The following is a 13,933-nucleotide window of genomic DNA, read 5'->3' on the forward strand; positions in this document are numbered from 1 at the left end:
CATTGTCATTGTTGAACTTGCCTCTTCCAGGATTAAAATGTTTTGTTATATCATTATCCTGAGGAGCACAATGTGGGCACCTGGGAGAAGAAGGAGGATTTTCTTTTCCAAGTGAGTAGAAAGAGGCTGAGATCAGACTTGACATGAAGTCCGTGCTAATGACAGTTACTGTTTGTTCTTTATCAAGTCACATGTTCTAGGGTAATGAGTTATCACACTCCAAGTCTGGCACAGTGAGATCTCTGTCGTAGGAATGAGGAAGACGGGACAGAAGAAGATGAAGTATCTCTAGTAGTAGTCAATTAACACCCTCCCAACACACACAGGACACACACAAGAAAGGCACTCTACACAACACACAGGCACATACACACACAGGCATATAAACACACAAGTGGACACACACATACACTATCACTTTGATAGTTAAGAATAGAGTTTATAGGTAAGCAGATGTCCTTATTTTTATGGATGAAAAGTAATTAAGTACTCAGGAGTAAGGTACTCCCTAACGTTGTTTTAAAATGCCACAGTGAGAAACAGCTTCAGTGAGCATGCTTTTGTAAACACTCATGGGCCCAGGAGGCTGGTATTAGCAGTGTACTATAGTGCAGGCTATACAACAGTCAAACTTTTGGAGTAATGACCTATTGCCTCTATATTTCTTAAATCAAAATCTTATGAAAGGCTGAAGAGAAGTCTTAGCAGGGAAAAATCACTTGCCACGCATACCTGAACCCTGGGTTCAATCCTTGGAACTCATATATAAAGCTATATGCAGTGGAATGCATCCATAATTCCATCAAGATGTAATTACAGTGAGATGGGAGGCTGGTCAGGAGCATCAGGCATGCGTGCAGAGCATCAGCAGAAAGAGACAGACCCTGCCTTACAAACAAGGTGGGAGGAGAGAAAGGACCTTTGACAACGGTGTCCTATGACCTCCATGTGTATGCTATGGCATGCAAGTGGCCGCCCGCGTGAACATACACACACATGCACACACACACACACACACACACACATACACAAATGCAGGCATACACACATACACATTTTTTAAAGTATTCATAAAAATTATATTAAAGTTCTTGCAATATATTACATTTCATAACTTCAAGAAGTTAATAAATATCTTCATATGTTGTCCCTAAAAAAACAAGTAAACACCTTAGGGCAATGACTAATTATTGTTAAAAACAGAACAATAGGAAGAAGTTTATTGTAGACATAAAACTATGTAAATAAACAGAGCCAAAGCAAACAAAATTCCATCACTCAGGAAAAAGAGAAAGCGTGGTGAATGTGAGCTTTTCTATTGTTCTTCCCAACAAAACCTACAACATCTCATAAACGACTGTAGAGAAGTATTGTGGGAATCAACAGCCAATACTTTCCTGATCCTCACTGCCTCTAAGGAGGAACCATCACAGGAGTTAATCCATGAGAATCATATTCTGGGGAGCCCATTTCCATCCATACCACCAATGTCTGCTCAGCAGACATCTATGTATAATCTTCTCAATGAGTCGATGTCATTGTGAGAGACAGGATGGTGTGGAGGACACAAGAAGAGGAAAAACTCTAGGCATATAATAAATTTAAATGCCTTATCAAGTTCCATAAACAATGTAATCATAAGCATTTGGGGACTGCGAATGGTTAGAGACCTGACAGGCTGAGGATATCAAGATTTTAGTTAAGAATGGAATTGTTAAATCAGTAATCACTAATTTTTAAAGATTAAGAATAATTAAGTATTTAGGAATGAAGTATTACATAATAGTCTTTTAAAACATGTTAGTCTTTTAAAACTAGTTAGCTATGACATAGTTAGCTGTGAAGTTCACCACTTGTCTATTACCCCTCCTGATCCTACACAAATCCTAACAGGAGTCACCAGGTTCACTGTTTCTCTTGCTCAAGTTTGTATCATTAAAACCTAACACAGGAGCTGGTACTAAATATTGACAGACGATAAGGAAGGAGGGAGCAGGGGCAAAAGGCTATCCTAGGTTTCCATCCAGTTACAAAGAAAAAATGACCTTGCAAAAAGTAAACAAGGAGTGAAAGGTTTTATTTCAGCATAAAATTTGAAAGTACAGTCAACCATTGCAGGGAAGTCCAGGCAGGAAGCCGATGCAGCTGGTTACATCCAGTCAAGAGGATAGAGAGGATGAATGCATGCAAGCCTGTCAGTGTTCAACTCACTTTCCCCATTCTCATGACACCCAGGACCCAAACCCAAAGAAGGTTGCTGCCTAAGTGGGCGGGGTTTTTCCACATTGCTTAACTCAATCAAGACAGTCACCTACAGAAATGCCCACAAGCCAACTGACTACAATTCCTCATTGAGACTCTCTTCTAGATGATTCCAGGTGGCTCCAGACTGTGTCAAGGTGACAGTTAACACTAGCCACCACAGACAGGAGGAGATAAAAACACAGAAAGGCTACAGAAAATAACAAGCACTGAACAAGTCAGAACTAAATGCTAAAAGAGACCAAGTACAACCCTGGAGGGAATAAATGCAGAGTGACACACAGAGCCAGAGTCCTCAACCCCCGCCATATGTCAGTCCAGAAAACATTCTGAAACAACAAAGGGACAAGTCCTCGGGGAAGAGACAAGAAATAGAAGAAAGCACTTGTCAGATTCTCCATGAGTCAAGAGTTTGAGGCTGAGGAAGAGGAGGCTGATGTGAGGAAACTTGAAAATGGCCACGTGAGGAACATTTTTCCCTCCTGGATCACACTCCATTCCCAGGTTTAACCATTGCTAAGAAGGCTTCCCAGCTCAATCTCCACTTTACATCATGTAACCAGTCACTTACTCACTAATACAGAGAGCAGCCACCTGGACCACACACATTAGAGGAAACTGATAATGGAGGGTCATTTTATCAACATGAGGATTTTTGGGGGGTTGGGGGGGATTCTGAAATTTTCAAGATTTTTCTTCACATTACCTTGACATTTGCCACTTTATCCAGATGCAGAAGTTCAAGGACCTCATCAATTCGCCTTTTTCGTTCATCTCTCGTTATAGTCATTGGGAGTCGAAGAGCTGCTGAGAACTCTATATTTCCTCTCACAGTCACTGTGCGCATCACCACATCTTTCTTAAGGTTAAATAGTATTTCAATTAAATATAGTTATCACTAAGACAATCATTCTAACAAATGTAACCTAATCCTCATATAAACCACACACAATGGAATACTCTACTGAAAATAAGCTTTCAGTGTTACTAATCTCAATCCAGAGGTTGAAGCAATCATTTCACACACATACCCCATCCCATTTGCCTTCCAAGAGATTTAGGTGACTGCTACCTGCAATTATTTGCAGAAAACAACTTCTAAGCAGTGGAGAAAGATGAAGGAACAGCAAAGTCAGACAACAGTAGTCTTTGTAGAACTAAATCACAGCTGCAGTTACTAATGCTGTACCTTAGCTGTCAGACTCCAGTCCCTCCCCCTTCTTCCTATTTAATACTGCCAGCCTCAGGCTAATGAGTCCTTAGGAAAAGCTGGTGTAGAGAAAGTTGGGACTGTATTCTGTGATATAATTAATTGGAAACACAACAAATCTATAAGCTGAGCATCTAATACAGAAGCAGGGGAAATATAAAATTATAAACCCACCAACACTTACTTGTGGTACATAACCAGAAATACATTTGAAATTAGCAGGTCGAGGTTTCCCATTTATCAAAATATCTCCTGATAATCCACGTGGATCTTTCCTTGCAGCTAAGACATCCAATAACCTACAAAGGGGTTATATATGTTGTATAGTTTACTTTCTCCCTTCAGTAAAAGTTATCACCTTTTAGCTACTCAGAAAACAAAAATTCTGCATATCATAAGTTGAACTGAAATCACACACACACACACACACACACACACACACACACACACACACACACACACACTGCTTTCAGCTCATTGTGTGCTCTAACACAGCCCAGAATTATGAATGCAAGATGTGATCCACATGACCGCCCCTCCCTGCAATCTGACCTGGAACTCAAACTCATAATGAGCTGCTGGATTTTGAGAATTAGGCCTAGTGATGATTTCTTGTTCCCAGAAAACTTTGTTCCATCTTTCTAATTTTAACACTATCTCCCCCACATTAAATAATAATATCACCCAACCCCATATACAATCACTCTATCACTTCCTATCAGTAAAGTGGACCTAGTAAGACTGTTCTGGGTAGAAAATTGAATGCACCATTCTGCACATTATACACAGCACATGGGTTCAGACTCACACATATACTCACACAATACTTACAGACTCACACTATACACTCACACAGTACATAAAAAACCCCTGTGGAAGTGATTTTACAGCACAGAAAACTGGATACAAAGGGCTTGCATGTGCTTTCCATTATACTCACCAAGATCTGCTCCCATCTTCAGGTCCCATGATGGCATTAAGGCCAGGTCTCATGATCCCACTGCAAACACAAAATCATACTGGGTGATATTCTATTTAATAGACATTATATTAGCTCAGTGTCTACACTGAATATTCTATTGAAATTGGATGGAATTGTACACACATAATAAGTACAAACTCGTAGGAAAATTTTAAATACTAATAGAGGTTTATTGTTTATGAGAGATGCTGAATGCTAGTGGTGACTCGTGAGGAAAATGCCTCAGATATCACAAAATCCTTTTTCTTTATTATTTAAATGACTTCTCCTTTTAAAACATGGTGCATCTAAGTTCAGTGTTCCTTGAAGCAAGCAGCAGGTTATCATGAAGTCTCTATTACACATATGGGCTTCATGTATCAAGTACACAACAGCTTCTTGCTAATGTTTGATGATCAGTATCTTCATACAGCCCTGCTTGCTGCCTCGTAAACCTCATCACAACAAACCAATGATTCACGGGTTATCAGTAGCAGTGTCATATGGTGATATTTTATTTGTACTGAAATGTGATTTTATTTGTATGTTAATAAATAAAATTGCCTGGGGGTCAGAGCTAATAGCAAGCCATAGCAGAAGCTGGGCAGTGGTGGTGCATGCCTTTAATCCCAGCACTTGGGAGGCAGAGCTAGGCAGATCTCTGTGTGTTCAAGGATACAGCCAGCATGGAGACACATGCCTTTAATCTCAATACCAGCCATAGAAGACCTGGAGATCTATACAGACAGGCAGTGACGAGGAGGTCATGTGGTTGGGTTTACAACCAATGAGAAGGCAGAATAGAAAGTCAATAAAAAGGACAAACACACAGGATGTAGGTCTCTTGGTGAGGAGGACAGCAGTGGCAGTGAAGAGTAAGGTTTTTAGCTCATAGCTTTTGCTCTGAGCTCTTGGGCTTTCATCTTTGCATTGGCTCTGTGTTTCTTATTTAATAAGATTGTTCATCTACAGTGTCATTACTATTAAAATAGGATCAAACAAAAATCAATGCATCTTAAATAGAAATTCAAAGACTAGAAAAAAAGCTCTCCAGAGGACAGGAGAGCATTGCCAAGTTTAACATTCAAAACAAAACAAACCACCACCTTAATCAAAATAGGAAAGCTAAATACAAACCTACAAAATGATGAGTTCCTTTCCTGGTTCAGTGACTAGCATATGCTCAGTTTAGAATTGGGAGATATCCTTCAAGTAGAGGACATTCTTCATGGATGTATATGTACAGCACAAACACAAGGTATGTCAGAAAACTGATTGATTCACAGTAGTGAATATTCAGATTAAAAAGGCATATTCTTATAGAAAACTTAGGTATTTTTCTATTTCTTATTATTTCATATTCAGACAATGTGTCAATCCTTTCCCCTGCCCATTTCCATCTTATAAGAAAATGATGGAAGTTCTGGTAGAGGAGCAGAAATGACCAGTGCCCAAGAACAGAGACCATGGTTGGGGTTGGGAGGAATAGTCTAACAGACTGAGGGGGGAAACCTTGGTATGTGTGCTCTGTCCTCAGAATTTGGTCAGAAGCAAGCCTTCTCTGTGTTATGGAACAATGTGTGGAATGTTGGTTTTAGCTCTTCTTAGCTCTTAATGAATTTTGAGCAAATACATGAGGACCCTAACTTTCTGCTGTTGGGACTTCCTCATTGTTTCCATCTCATCACTTGTAACTGACCCAGACAGCCTGTTAGAAACCCTCAGTTCAGTTATGAGAGTGTATGTGCGTACAAACACATATACAACTCCCTTATATATTCAAATTTCTAGGTATTAAATTTTCAATATTCCCTCATCATATGTTGATTTTAATAGTGTGTCTTTGGTTTTATGTTTTCATCCCTAATTTTATTGAATTAAAATCATTTCTCATGGTGTTTTTGGTGTGTAATATGTCTAAGGGATTGTCAAGCTTGTTTGTGTTTTCAGAGAACCAACTTTTTGTGTCATTAATCCAATAAGTTGTTCTTTTAGTCTCCATCTCATTAATTTCACTGTGATCATGAATCTATCTGTATGTATGACAAGGTGTGGCTGGGGGATGGTTCAATGGGTGGATCACTTGCTGTGTAGGGAGGACCTAAGTTAAACATCCAGAATTCACATGACGTTGGGTACAGTAGTGGGCACCTGGAACTCCATGCTCTATGGAGAGATGGAGACAGACAGGAGAACCCCAGGACTCTTGCAGGCTGCTAGCCTGGCGCACCCAGCAGTGAACAGTGAGAGACTCTGTCTGCAACACGGTAGAAGGTGAAGACCAGTGCTCAAGGTTGTCCTGTAATAGCCTTGTGCCATGGGTGTGTCATACATGCACACATCTGCACATGTGAACACATACACACACTAAACAGATATAAACACTGAATACAACAAACACATACATTAACACACAGCTGATTGATGATAGACAATTTGTTGAAAACATTGTTCAATGTTGTGACATTTAGTTCATGCACATACTTGATATTATATAGTCTTCCTATCACATATGGTTTTTTTCGAAATGGAAAGCCACTCTGCACAGTTTCTCGATAGCTGATGTTATGAAAACTCAACACAGCCTCTCCAGTCAATGTGTCTGGGTCACTGGTGTCCATTCCAGGAAGGTCACTGGGATTTCTTTCTATCATCGGGATTGCAACAGGGTCATCATTGGAAGACATCTCCAGCGGTTCTTCCTTCCTGTAGAAGGAACAGCAATAGTGAATTAATGGTCCACACAAACAACATTATTCCAAGATCTTTTCTACATGCACTTCAGTTCCACAGCAAGAGTGACACAGAACATTATGCACTCATAATGTGGAGAGCTAATCCACCACTGGGAACTCAGGCAGGAACTGAATCAGAGAGCATTTATGCAAAATACCTAACTCCTTGATATAATAATGCATACACTTCAAAATGATCACACTATCAATAGACCTACGGCTTTCTGCAACTACAAGGTGGTGGTCATGGAGAGCACAGCCCCAGTGTCAACAGAAAGCAGCCACCACCTCCTGTGTGTCTTCTCTTTTTGTGTATTTTCTTCTTCATTTTTCTTATTCAACTCTGCTGCTGCTGCTGCTGCTTCTTAGCAACACTGGTAAAAAAAAAAAATTGTAATCGTTGAACATAGCACTCTGGCAATCAAGACATTTATTATACCCCAGGTGGGATTTTTGAGATGGTCCCTGGCTTAATTTTTTTAGGCCATAAGAATGTGGCCTCCTTATTGGCATGAACTGTGGAAGATAAATGACAAAACTGAATGTATTACATGAAAAGAATTCCGTCTCCAGGGGTGGTTAGCAGAGAGAACCCATAAAATAAAACCTTGATGGAACCGGTCGGCTGTGTGGTGCACTTTAATTAGCTTTAATGGAGACTTGCCATGCTTTCACTGACTTATTAAGTAGTGACCAGAGGAAGTCCACTAAGTCAAAGCAGATATTTAATCCTAGACATTCTGACCTCGGTATGTGCAGTCAACTTTTAACCTATTGCCACCAATTTCTACTAAAGAAAATTTGATTCAAAGGAGAGTCTGTGGCATTTCCATCTGTGACTTAGAAGTTGTAATTTTTTTTTGTGATGCATGTGAGCTGTTCTGACTTCCCCTGTTCCTGCGTGGTCTTCGTTCACCATGGTGTTCACATGATCCAATGAACGACTGCCCAGAGTGAGGACTATCCAGGTTACTCAGCCAGGAAGTAAATGTATGAACACAAAAGAACACAATATTCTGAAATATTTAATGGGACTAGAAATACAGGCTTTCAAGAGTTGGCATGTCAGTGGCATTTGCAGCTATTGTGGGATTTAAACAGCTGGGAGAGGAGCAAAATGAACTAAATTTCCTCTTTATTGCCTTCATACTGTTTTCTTGGTAGTTTCTGGACTGATGCAGTGATGTTCTGTTCCTTCCATATTTATAATGAAATTTTTTTTTAGCGTTTCTAAACATAGAATCTACTTGGTTTGAAATGAAGTGGTTGGAACACTGTCTGGATTGTTACTTTAATCATGCTGTTGATTGAATGCTTCATTGAAGAAGCCTCCAATCAGCTTTATCAGTCTGATTCTGTAATGAGCGCAGTACCTAATGTTTTGAGCTGCTATTTGGAGGACCAGTACTTATTTTAGCTGGATTTTGTAACCCACTAGATTTTATTGGTTTGAGGTCTGATTGCCCAATCTTACATAATTACAAAGTCTAATGTTGAAATTTGCATAGGTTCTTGTGGGAAAAGCCTAGAAGACCAACAGTAGATCAAATAGTGATCCTTGCAGGAGGGGAAGTTTGGATGCCATAATTTCTTTTCACTGGGGTTGGGCTTTGAATCAGTTGAAATGTATTTCTGTACCACAACGTAAGCTTCAACAAAAGTTTACTTAATTGTCTAGTAACATTCAAAAAATAATAATCTTGACATATTACACTCTTGGTAAAATGTAGAGAATGCAGAACAAGAAAAGAATGCTGGAAGATACTAAGAGAAGAGCCAAGTTATTAACAAAGTGCCAGTTTGGCAAACCAATCAGAACAACAGCATACTCCTTGACAGAAATGCTAAGGGCCAGAGTGTGGAACTATGTATTTTGAGCACTCAAAAAAAAGAACTGACAACCAATGTGACTATAGCAAATTTGTCCTTTGTAAAGACCTTCAGGATGAACATAACTAAAGCAATGCTGACCACTGAGGCTGCCGTAAGGAAGACACTCACAGGAAAATAAAAACACAAAGGAAGAAGTCAGAAAGCTACAATCCCAAGAGCTTAGGAGAAAATAACTCCTGTGGTTCTCAAGAATCAACAGTATTGATTCAGTAAGTGTGCTGGTTAGCTTTTTGTCAACTTGACCATAGCTGGAGTCATCTGGGAAGAAGAATCCTCAGTTGAGGAATTGCCTCCATCAGATTGGCAAGTCTGTGGGGCATTTTTTTGATTGATTGATATGGGATTGCCAAACCCACTTTCAGGTCCTGGGATGTTTAAGAAAGCAGGCTGAGCAAGCCATGAGGAGTAACTAGTGAGATGAGTTCCTCCAGCATCTCTGATTCAGTTCCTGCCTGAGTTCCCACCTGGCTTCTTTCAGTGGTGGATTGTGATGTGGAAGTTTAAACTAAATAAACCTTTTCCTCTCCAAGTAGCTTTTGGTTATGATGTTTTATCACATCAGTAGAAAGCAAACTGCCAGTGAGTCAGCAAACTTCTAAGATGAGAGAAAAAGAAAAGAACACATAGCAATTGAAATGGAAAATTGAAAGATGAACAGAAACCTGCTAAATTATAGGATTTCATTCAGTACAAACATTTCAACACTAACCTAAATATGAATGGTCTCAACCTGGCAGGATGCATAGAAAAGCAGAAAACAATAACCAATTGTTTATTGCAGCAGGAAACTCAACTAGCTGGCAACTCATATGAAGACTGAAAGTTCAAGGATGGAAAGTTGTATTTTAAGCAAACACTGCAAAAGCTATGATCCTACCTGACAAAGCAGATATCCAGCCAAAGTTAGGAAAAATAAAGATAACTATATATTAATAATTGGAGCAATCCACCAAAAATGACTATAAATGTATATGTAATGAAAATCAGTATAGTAGATTCCATAAAACAAACACTGCTAGACAAATGCAGCTGGATAAAATAATGGTGAATAACTTGGGTTTATTATTTGTACTTTAATATTCTTCAATAGTATACACTTAATGAGGGAAGTCATATCTGTGGGTGAATATTTGCTGTTCTGTGCTGTAAGCAATAATGCTTTCTCTTCAATGTATGTAGAGTACTCAGTAGTCTGTCTCTGAGCCAGGGAACTTGGTGTAGACTTTGATTTGCCATCATAGAGGAAGTGCATTTGGGTCTTTGTGTGTCTGTGTGTGAGTATGTTTGTGTGTGTGTGTGTGTGTGTGTGTGTGTGTGTGTGTGTGTGTGTGTGTATTTGGGTCTGTGTGTGTGTTTATGTCTGTGTTTATGTGTGTGTGAGAGAGAGTGTGTGTGTTGTTATTTGCTTTGCTTTTTCATTCTCTTTCCTTTTCACTTTCATCTAGTTATGGTAAGAGCTGTTTTCTCTACTGTAGTTATTTCAATGAAGGGTGCTATGGTATTGAAGTTTATTTCTTTTTACATTTATTTTAAAACATAGAAAAATATACCTTCATCTCAGCACCTCATGGAACCTTCTCTAAAATTGACCACATACTCAGTCACAAAACAAATCTCAACAGATTCAAAAAAAATTGGAATAACCCCCTGTATCTTATTGGATCACCATGGTTTAAAGTTAGAATCTAACAACAATACAAATTACAGAGAGTCAATAAACTCATGAAAACTGAATAGTGCTCAACTGAATCACCACTGGGTCAAGGAAGAAGTAGAGAAAGAAATTAAAGACTTCCTAGAATTCAGTGAAAATGAAGACACAACATATTCAAACTTATGGGACACTATGAAAGCAGTGCTAAGAGGAAAATTCATAGCACTAAATGCCTACATAAAAAAAATTGGAGAAATCTCACACTAGCAACTTACAGCATACCTGAAAGCTCTAGAACAAAAAGAAGCAAACTCTCACAGGAAGAGTAGATGGCAGGAAATAATCAAACTGAGGGCTAAAATCAATAAAATAGAAACAAAGAGAACAGTACAAAGAATCAATGAAACCAAGAGTTGGTTCTTTGAGAAAATCAACAAGATAGATAAGCCTTTATCCAAACTAACCAAAAGACAGAGAGATAATATCCAAATTAACAAAATCACAAATGAAAAGGGAGACATAACAACAGACACCAAGGAAATCCAGAGAATCATTAGCTCATACTTCAAAAGCCTGTACTCCACAAAATTGGAAAAATCTAAAAGAAATGGACAATTTTCTGGACAGGTATGACATACCCAAATTAAATCAACACCAGATGAACAATTTAAGTAGATCTATTACCCCTAAGGAAATAGAAGCAGTCATTAAAAGTCTCCCAACCAAAAAAAGCCCAGAGCCAGATGGTTTCAGTGTAGAATTCTACCAGAATTCCAAAGAAGAGCTAATACCAATACTCCTCAAATTGTTCCACACAATAGAAACAGAAGGAAGATTGCCAAACTCTTTATGAGGCTACAGTTACCCTGATACCCAAACCACACAAAGATGTAAGAAAGAAAGAGAATTGCAGACCAATCTCCTTTATGAACATTGATGCAAAAATACTCAAAAAAATAGCAAACCTAATCCAAAAACACATCAAAAATATCATCCATCATGATATGGTTCAACATACGAAAATCTGTCAATGTAATCCATTATATAAACAAACTGAAAAAAAAACACATGATCATCTCATTAGATGCTGAAAAAGCCTTTGACAAAATCCAACACCCCCTTCATAATAATGGTCTTGGAGAGATCAGGGATACAAAGAACATATCTAAACATAATAAAGGTAATATACAGCAAGCCAACAGCCAACATCAAATTGAATAAAGAAATTCAAAGCAATTCGACTAAAATAAGGAACAAGGCACGGCTGTCCACTCTTCCCATATCTATTCAATATAGTACTAAAACTTCTAGCTAGAGAAATAAGACAACAAAATGAGATCAAGGGAATACGAATAGGAAAGGAAGACGTCAAACTTTTGCTATTTGCAGATAACATGATAGTATACATAAGTGACCACAAAAATTCTCCAGAGAATTCCTACAGCTGATAAACACCTTCAGTAATATGGCAGGATACAAGATTAACTCAAAAAAATCAGTAGTCCTCCTATATACAAATGATGATCAGGGCTGAGAAAGAAATCAGAGAAACATCACCACTCACAATAGCCACAAATAATATAAAATATCTTGGGGTAACTCTAACCAAACAAGTGAAAGACCTGTATGACAAGAACTTTAAGTTTTTAAAGAAAGAAATTGAAGAAGGTGTCATAAAATAGAAAGATCTTCCATGTTCTTAGATAGGTATGATTAAGAAAGAAAAAAAAAGTCAATTTTACCAAAAACAATCTACAGATTCAATGCAATCCTCATCAATACCCTAACACAATTCTTCACAGAACTAAAAAGAACAATACTCAATTTCATATAGAAAAACAAAAAACCCAGGATAGCTAAAACAATCCTGTATAATAAAGGAACTTCTGGAGTCATCACTGTTCCTGACTTCAAGTCTACTATAGAGCTATAGTAATAAAAACAGCATAATATTGAAATAAAAACAAACAGGTGGAACAATGGAATCAAATAAAAAACCCTGACATTAATCCACAAACCTATGAACACCTGATTTTGACAAAGAAGCCAAAATTGTCCAATGGAATAAAGAAAGCATCTTCAACAAATGGTGCTAGTATACTGAATGTTGATGTGTAGAAGAATTCAAATAGATCCATATTTATCACCATGCACAAAATCTGAGTCCAGATGGATCAATGACCTCAACATAAATCCAGTTATACTGAACCTGATAGAAGAGAAAGTGGGAAATAGCCTTGAACATACTGGCACAGAAGAACACTAGTGGCACAGACACTAAGATCAACAACTAATAAATGGGACCTCCTGAAACTGAAAAGCTTCTGTAAGACAAAGGACATGGTCAATAAGACAAAACAGCAGCCTACAGAATGGGAAAAGATCTTTACCAACCCCACATCTGACAGAGGACTGGTCTCCAAAATATATAAAGAACTCAAGAAACTAGACATTAAAATACCAAATAAACCAGTTTAAAAATGGGGTACAGATCTAAACAGAGAATTCTCAACAGAAGAATCTCAAATGGCTGAAAGACATTTAAGAAATTGCTCAATATCCTTAGTCATCACAGAAATGTAAATCAAAATGACTCTGAGATACCACCTTATATGGTGATATTTTATTTGTACTGAAATGTGATTTTATTTATATGTTAATAAATAAAGTTGCCTGGGGGTCAGAGCTAATAGCAAGCCATAGCAGAGCCGGGCATTGGTGGCGCACGCCTTTAATCCCAGCTCTTGGGAGGCAGAGCTAGGTGGATCTCTGTGTGTTCAAGGATACAGCCAGCATGGAGACACATGCCTTTAATCTCAATACCAACCGTAGAAGACCCGGAGGTCTGTACAGATGGGCAGTGATGAGGAGGTCATTGGGTTTACGACCAATGAGTAGGCAGAACAGAAAGTCTATATAAAGACAAACAAACAGGAAGTAGCTCTCTTGGCTGAAGAGACTAGCTGCAGCAGACGGGTAAGGCTCTTAGCTCTGACCTCTTGGGCTTTCATCTTTGCATTGGCTCTTTGTTTCTTATTTAATAAGATGGTTGGTTACATCTACAATCTTACACCTGTCAGAATGGCTAAGATCAAAAATAATGGTGAGAGCTTATTTTGGAGAGATGTGGAATAAGGGTAACATTTCTCCACTGCTGTTAGGAGTGCAAACTTGTACAGCCACTTTGGAAAACAGTATGGTGGTTTCTCTGAAAAATG

At 38.4% G+C, this 13,933-nt stretch overlaps 2 protein-coding genes across 6 annotated transcripts in view; both read right to left on the reverse strand.

Moving 5' to 3' along the window:
• LOC102918786 (ATP-binding cassette sub-family G member 3-like) overlaps nucleotides 1-13,933 on the reverse strand; it is a 184,310-nt gene that overhangs the window by 160,076 nt on the left and 10,301 nt on the right. The window lies entirely within an intron of this gene.
• Nucleotides 1-13,933, reverse strand: part of LOC102923512 (ATP-binding cassette sub-family G member 3-like) — a 70,414-nt gene that overhangs the window by 46,131 nt on the left and 10,350 nt on the right. For 3 of the 5 annotated variants that reach the window (XM_076546850.1, XM_076546852.1, XM_076546853.1), the window contains exons 2-5: nucleotides 6,918-7,139; nucleotides 4,413-4,472; nucleotides 3,657-3,771; nucleotides 2,969-3,121 (exon numbers count right to left, since the gene is read on the reverse strand). In XM_076546850.1, the coding sequence (XP_076402965.1) occupies nucleotides 2,969-3,121; nucleotides 3,657-3,771; nucleotides 4,413-4,472; nucleotides 6,918-7,120 (531 nt within the window). In that variant the 5' untranslated portion in view covers nucleotides 7,121-7,139. Of the gene's footprint in view, nucleotides 1-2,968; nucleotides 3,122-3,656; nucleotides 3,772-4,412; nucleotides 4,473-6,917; nucleotides 7,140-7,386; nucleotides 7,543-13,933 lie in introns of all 5 variants that reach the window. The other 2 variants (XM_076546851.1, XM_076546854.1) reach the window with 2 other exon arrangements.

This window comes from Peromyscus maniculatus, chromosome 10, assembly GCF_049852395.1.
Source record: "Peromyscus maniculatus bairdii isolate BWxNUB_F1_BW_parent chromosome 10, HU_Pman_BW_mat_3.1, whole genome shotgun sequence".
Taxonomy (NCBI): Eukaryota; Metazoa; Chordata; class Mammalia; order Rodentia; family Cricetidae; genus Peromyscus; species Peromyscus maniculatus.